At 41.5% G+C, this 7220-nt stretch overlaps 1 protein-coding gene across 1 annotated transcript; it reads right to left on the reverse strand.

Annotated features, from left to right (window-relative positions):
* Nucleotides 1–3224: 3224 nt before the first annotated feature.
* LOC120301675 (olfactory receptor 14I1-like) lies at nucleotides 3225–6289 on the reverse strand. Its single transcript, XM_039329198.1, has 2 exons — nucleotides 5889–6289; nucleotides 3225–5041 (listed from the first exon to the last, which is right to left on the reverse strand). The coding sequence occupies exon 2, from the start codon at nucleotides 5023–5025 to the stop codon at nucleotides 4078–4080; it is 948 nt and encodes a 315-aa protein (XP_039185132.1). The 5' UTR covers nucleotides 5026–5041; nucleotides 5889–6289; the 3' UTR covers nucleotides 3225–4077.
* Between the last annotated feature and the right edge of the window lie 931 nt (nucleotides 6290–7220).

Below are 7220 nucleotides of genomic sequence, written 5' to 3' on the forward strand. Positions count from 1 at the left end.
TGCCAGAAGCGTGCCATAAATTGCACTCCCTGATCTGACATGACTTAGTCCAGTAACCCATGCAGCTGAAATACATGGGTGATAAACAACTGGGCCATCATCCATGCTGTAGGGAGACCCACACACAGGATAAAATGAGCCATTTTGGTGACTATGTCCACCACCACCAAGACAGTTGTGGCATCCTTGGAAGGAGGCAACTCAGTAATGAAGTCCAACGAGACCACCCCCCAGGGTTTTTCCGGCGTGGGTGGAGGCTGCAAGAGACCAGGGGGCACACTAGTAGCATACTTGGCCTGCCGACAAATGCTGCATGATGCCACATAACTAGACACATCGTGCCGGAGCCGCGGCCACCAAAACATTCTGGAGACAAGGTGCAGTGTTTTGAAGACTCTGAAGTGATCCGCTGATGGATTATCATGGCATTGTTCCTAGGGGAACATAGATGCAGTCTCGGAAACGCAACAGGTTGTCCATGTACATTCAAGGGGTCTTATCTCCCTCATCGCCAGCCAACTCATGACGTTGAGCTGCCACGAATGGATCCTGCCTCTTCTTCCATATGCGGCCCAATACGCATGTGAAGGGGTCTGGTTGCAGCAACCACTGGGCTGGAATGAAGGGACCGCCCATCAATCGTCTCCACCAAGACTGGCAGTGACAACTGCTGCTGGGGAATGGACCACTACGTGACAAAATCTGAATCCATGAAATTAGCAGTAGCCCCGGAGTCCACCAAGGCCTGGACCTCCACCGCTCCCTGACCAGGCATGAACACAGTCGCTGGTAACACAAGATGTTTAACAAGAGTCTGCTGAGGTGGAGGTACTGGACCCGTGTCCAAGTGAGCCCAGCCTATGAAGCCCTCTAGGCCGGGCCTGGCCCGTTTCCTGTTGCCACTTTGGGTACCTTCACCAGACACTTGGCTGCCATATGGCCTGGACCGCCACAATACAAGCAAAGGCCTTCACGGCAGCAGTGATCTTTTTCAGCTTGGGTCAGATGGGGTTGTGCAGCCCCCAACTGCATTGGCTCCTCCGGAGGCGGTGCCAACAGTGCCACTGTCTTAACAGGTGTGGGCAAGGCCTCCATCAGTCGTTGTGCCCGTCGCTGCTGGAGTCTTGCATCAATACAGAGACACAGGTGCATGGCTCCTGCAAGGAGCGAGGGCATTCAGTGCATGCAAGCTCATCCAGGAGTTCGGACGAAAGTCCCTCCTGAAACTGGTCCATAAGCACCACCTTGTTCCACTCCAACTCCTGACAAACCAACTGAAACGTAGCAATGTAGTCTGTCAGCGAACCACACCCGTCGCAACTCTCTCACCCGATGGTTTGCAGTCTGGGCCATAAGTGGGTCCTCAAACATGGCCTTGAGTTGCCGGCAAAACTCTGCATAATTGTCAGCTGATTGGTCTGGGTCAGCAGGGGTGTTGCCCAATGTGCTGCCATTCCTGTCAACAGGCTTAGCACAAACCCCACCTTATCCCAGTCAGTGGGGAAATCCTCAGGCCGAAGGCTCATACATAACGGCACTGCCCAAAAAATGATGGGAATCGTGCCTGTGAGCCATCAAACTTGCCTGGCACTGGAAAGGGTTTCTGTAGTGTGGCCAAGCTGCTTGCATCTGTGCCGTCAGGAGGGCCACCTGCTGTTTTAACTGATCATTTTCCACATGAAGCTGGTCCATGGTTGCCCCACTTGGTCTGGAGGAGCAATTGGGAGTGGGACGGGAACAAAATGTGATGGCCCAGGGCCCTGAATGGAGGCAAAGCAATTAGCTGGTCAGAATAATTGTCTTTGTAAGCACTACCAACGTTCACCCAACAGCCCTCACATATGCTGGCACAAGTTGAATAAAACAGTCAACGGAGTTAAACAGTTCTTTAAAGTAAAACAGATAACAAACAAAGTATGATCTTTTCAACACTCAGCTTGCCTGTAACCTGCAAACTGCAAAACTGAAGACAGCAAAGAAAACTCAGCAGTAAACAAACTTGATCCAGAATACAAAGAATCCAGGTACAAGAGCTCATGTTTGTTCCCGGCAAATGCCCCACCCCACAGCGTCTCCTTAAATACCTACTCCCCAGGTGTGCCTTGTGAAGTGAGGCGTGACGCTCTCCTCCCGAGCAAGTGAGCCTGCCTCCGTTGTTCCATCCTTCTATCTGCTCTCCTTGCTCCAGGATCTGGTGGGGAGGGGCCTTGCTCCTCGCCTGAGGTCTGCCTTCCCTGTTCCAACCTTGAAGGGCTCTGGCCTGCTTCAGCCTGTTCCTCCCCACAGTCCTCCGAATCCACAGACACCCCCTCCTGGGCCTCAACATGGAACTCCATGTCATCCTTAGAGTCAGGCTCAGACGGAGGCATGACAGTGGACCTGAGGAATACTGTGGATATAATTTATTTGGACTTAAGTAAGGCATTTGATAAAGGAGATCATAGCCTACTACTAGATAAGATAGAAAAATGTGGGTTAAACAGCATTACCACCAGATGGATTCATAACTGGCTGACCAACCACACTCAATGTGTAGTCCTCAATGAAACTGCATCTACATGGAGGGAAGTTTGCAGTGGGATATGCCAAGGATCTGTTTTAGGCCCAGTACTCTTCAACATCTTCATCAATGATTTGGATAAGGGGATAGATGGGGAACTCATCAAATTTGCAGATGACACCAAGTTGGCAGGAGTAGTCAACACTCTATAACACAGATTTAAGGTACAGAAGGATCTTGATAAACTTGAACATTGGGCATTATCTAACAAAAGGAAATTCAGTGGTGAAAAATGTAAAATTCTACATTTAGTCAAGAAAAACCAATGCACATATACAGTATAGGTGGTACCTCATCAATAATACAAGTAGTAACTGTGAGTGGGATCTTGGAGTCCTAGTGGACAATCACTTAAATATGAGCCAGCAGTGTGCTGCAACTGTCAAAAAAGCCAACACAGTTCTAGGCTGTATTAACAGAGTGGTAGAATCAAGATTACATGAAGTGTTAATACCACTTAATAATGTCTTGGTAAGGCCACACATGGAATACAGCATCCAATTTTGTTCACCATGATGTAAAAAAGATGTTGAGACTCTAGAAAGAGTACAGAGAAGAACAACAAAGATGATCAGGGGACTGGAGGCTAAAACATACGAAGAATTGTTACAGGAATTGTGTATGTGTAGTTTAATGAAAAGAAGAATTAAGGGTGACATAATAACAGTGTTCCAATATCTCAGGGGTTGCCACAAAGAAGAGGGAGTCAAGCTATTCTCCAAATCACCTGAAGGCAGGATAAGAAGCAATAGATGGAAACTAATCTAAAAGAGAAGCTACTTAGAATTAATAAGAAACTTCCTGACAGTTAGAATAATTAACCAGTGGAACAACTTTTCCTCCAGAAGCTGTGAGTGCTCCAACAGTGGAAGTTTTTAAGAAGAGATTGGACAGCCATTTGTATGAAATGGTACAAAATGTCCTGCCAAAGCAGGAGATTGGATTAGAAGACATCCAAGGTGCCTTCCAATTCTGTTATTCTGTTCTGTTCTGTGCTGTGCTGTGCTGTGCTATTCTAAACTGCAGTTTTCAAGTACTGTTCAAAGATATGCCAATGTATAGCATATTTCAATAATTTATCCTGTCAGGTCTTCCTACTCCAAATAAAATTGCAAATGGCCAAAGCTGAAATAATGCTTTGGCCACCACCTCCATCTTACAATAACTATGAATATGAGAATACTCCAGTTGTGTTCTTTCAGAGACACATAAAAGAAAATCATTCATTTAATATAAGTGTATGTGCGATTTTCTGAACTGTTCCTATGCATCCAAATAAGTAAATTGTAATTCACAAGGCATAAAGATATTAGTCTTCAAAATAACAAAATTTATGGGACTTTTGAATTCTTAAGCAAAAACTGTTTAGTTTAGGCATGTCAAACTGCCAGCCCACGGGCCAGATGCGTCCCACCAAAACCGTGCCCACCCCTTTGCTGGCAATGGGGGGGAAAGTCACGATATTTCACGCGACATCACATGATGTTACGAGTTTGACATGCCTGGTTTAGTTGTTCTTAGCAGAGTTTTGTATTTTGATTTGTAATCCTTTGGTTAAACAACTTCCATAAAGCATCTTTGATATCTTTATTCCTCATGCTATAGATTACAGGGTTCATCATTGGAGGGATCACAGAGTAGATCACTGCAAGGACTGCATCCCAATTGTAAGAAGACTCAGAATTTGGTACGAAATGAGAAAATAAAGCTGTACCAGTTAATAAGCAGACAACAAGGAGATGGGGGATGCAAGTAGAGAAGGCCTTTTGTCTACTGGCCACTGAAGACATGCTCAATATGGTCTTAAAGATTTTTACATAGGACATGACAATTAAAATAAAAGAAACAACACCAAGCAAAGCACTAAAGAGAAGAACCCTGATTTCACTGAATTTGGGATCGAAGCAGGAACTCTTCATGAGATGTGGGATTTCACAGAAGAACTGATGGATGACTTTGGAACAGAAAGGCAACGAAAAAAGGATTCCTGCATGCATGGCAGCATTAAGAAAACCGAGCATCCATGCAGCCCCTGCCATCTGGAAGCAGCTTCCCCATTTCATCACAGACACATAATGTAAAGGATGACAGATAGCCACATATCTGTCATAAGCCATAGCAGTGAGAAGGAAAAGGTCTGAAGACAGGAAGAAAACAAAGAAAAACATTTGCACTGCACATTCAGAATAGGATATCATTCCTGTATTCATGAGGGCACTGGCCATTGATCTGGGAATGGTGATAGAGGTAGATCCCAGATCAACAGTTGCTAAATTGACCAGAAAGAAGTACATTGGTTTCTGAAGATGGTTGTTCACTACTACCAAAATGATGAGGAGAAGATTTCCTATCAGGATGGCCAGATACATCAGGAGGAAGACCACAAAGTGCAAAAACTGGAACTCCCGCTGATCAGAAAATCCCATAAGCAAGAAATCCATGATGATGGTTATATTTGGCATCATTTTGTTGATATTTTAACTGTCGAGAAAGACATCAATATAACAAATCTTGCCATTGAATTTGATTCCAGTTTATAAAACTAAACATTCCAACTCTCTTATTTTCATTTTGATATGGCCACTCCCATAACATAGAAAGCTACATTTAGAACTTCCAAGGTAACTTCATCAGTAACAACTTCCTTTAGTAAGCAACCAATTCTGCCGGAGTATAATACAGTATAGTGTAAGATTTTATCATATTATTTAATCAGATAATTGCAATCTTACTTAAACTTAGAATTCAGATACAATTCTGCTTTCCTATGATTGTAAAAGCATCATTTGCTATTATGCACCAATGTACCATCAAATCAGCAGCTGTCTAATATCCATGGATCTGAAGTAAATCATGCTTGATTGTAAGCCTAATTAAAATCTTTATTTGGAATGACTCTTCTATTGCTTTTAACAACAAAATATGGTTGACCAAGCCAGTCTCAGTTTATCTACAGATATCTTCAAGAATTGGTTAAAAAAGGAGATAGAAATAGAATTAATATTTGAAGCTCCAGGTTGGATAGATTTCTAATTAGCGCAATATGGGCACTGCAGCCCATATATTTCTATTTCAAGATTTTAGCTTATTTTTGACAAAATCTTAAAAATGAAAACTTAAAAGAAAGATACCAGTTTTGTAGGTGACCTTTTCTTAGGTTTTTTTCAAGATTCACAATGTGAAAAGCAAGTTGCATATTTAACTAAGAAATATATAAATAGGTTATATTGGAATTCAGAAATGAGTTCTCAGTTCCTAAAAATCAGAAATAAAAAATGGAAATGAACATGAAGAAATATACAGGAAACCATCACAAAGAGATACATACTTGATAAAATAATTTTGGAGCTGACTTTTTCCCCACAAAGATCCTTTTAAGTTGATAATTGTCCTTCACATTCTAGTTTGCCACATATATTTTGTCTCTCTCTCTCTTTTTCAGAATGCTTTTAATTTCTTTCACATCTCACACAAACTTTCAAAGTTTTGTGGTAGATTCACAACATAACTCTAGTTAAACGGTAACTGTATGATAAAATGATGGAGAAAAAGCTAGCTTTGAACAGTAGTAAATATTTTTATGATGGAAATGGATTTATAGCTAGACTTCAGAGATTTTTGTTCTTTTGCTAAAACAATCCTGAATTAAAAACAACAAGAAGAAAAAAGTTGATTTTCCTTACTAACTGACCACCTCCAAAAAATTGCATTCTATGACTACTATTCATATAATCCAATTGTATTTATTATGTTGCAGATTTGGTGAAAGAAACCTCCTCAACAAGTACTAATCACTCCCATATGGAATATAGACCCAACATTAAAATCTTTCATGAACAAGGGAATTACACATTGGAGATTAATATAATTCTTGTTGTATTGTCAAGAACTTTTTATGTTTCCCTTGAAAATGAGGAAGGTACAATACAGCCACAAAATATCACTGACTGCATTCTGACAAACAATTTTGAGAATTGTCTGTATCTTTATATTTATATGGTCCACATATTCATTTTCAGAAAGAGACTTCAGTCATGCAAACTACTATATACAAAAAAATAGATGTTTCTTTATATAATTGAGAAATGAGGTTTTACATTACTGCCCAGATAGCCTTTGACTTAAAACCATTTCTTTAGCGTCTGTTAAAAGTTACAGCGCTGAAAAAAGTGACTTATGACCAGTCCTCATATTTACAAACATCACAGCATCCCCACAATTTTATCACAGTTAAGGCGTTTGGCAACCAGCATGTATTGATTACGGTTGAAGCATCCTGGGGTCATGTGATCACTATTTGCAGCCTTCCCGGGCAGTTCCTGAAAACTGAAGTCAATGAGGGAAGCCAGTTTCACTTAACAATTGCATGATTCATTTAACAACTGAAGTGATTCACTTAATAACCATGGCAAAAAAGTTGCAAAATTGGCACAACTCACTTAACAACCACCTCTCTTAGCAATGGAAATTCTGCCCCGATTGTGGCTGTAAGTTGAGGATTACCTGTGGTTCTCTGTAATATTTCCAAAATACTATGTCATGAGGTAAAGTAGTTTTTATGACCATATTTATCCCAAATACCCCTTAGAATTAATACTACATCACAATATCAACTTGCCATGCAGAGATTTAATGATGCAGCCAGCAGCTGCTTCCCAAT

Source organism: Crotalus tigris, unplaced genomic scaffold, assembly GCF_016545835.1.
Source record: "Crotalus tigris isolate CLP2741 ecotype Arizona unplaced genomic scaffold, ASM1654583v1 scf7180000024390.453493, whole genome shotgun sequence".
Lineage (NCBI taxonomy): Eukaryota > Metazoa > Chordata > Lepidosauria > Squamata > Viperidae > Crotalus > Crotalus tigris.

What these genes read in the sequence shown, in the direction of transcription:
- LOC120301675 (XM_039329198.1), bottom strand. Translation starts at nt 5,025, where the DNA reads ATGATGCCAAATATAACCATCATCATGGATTTCTTGCTTATGGGATTT.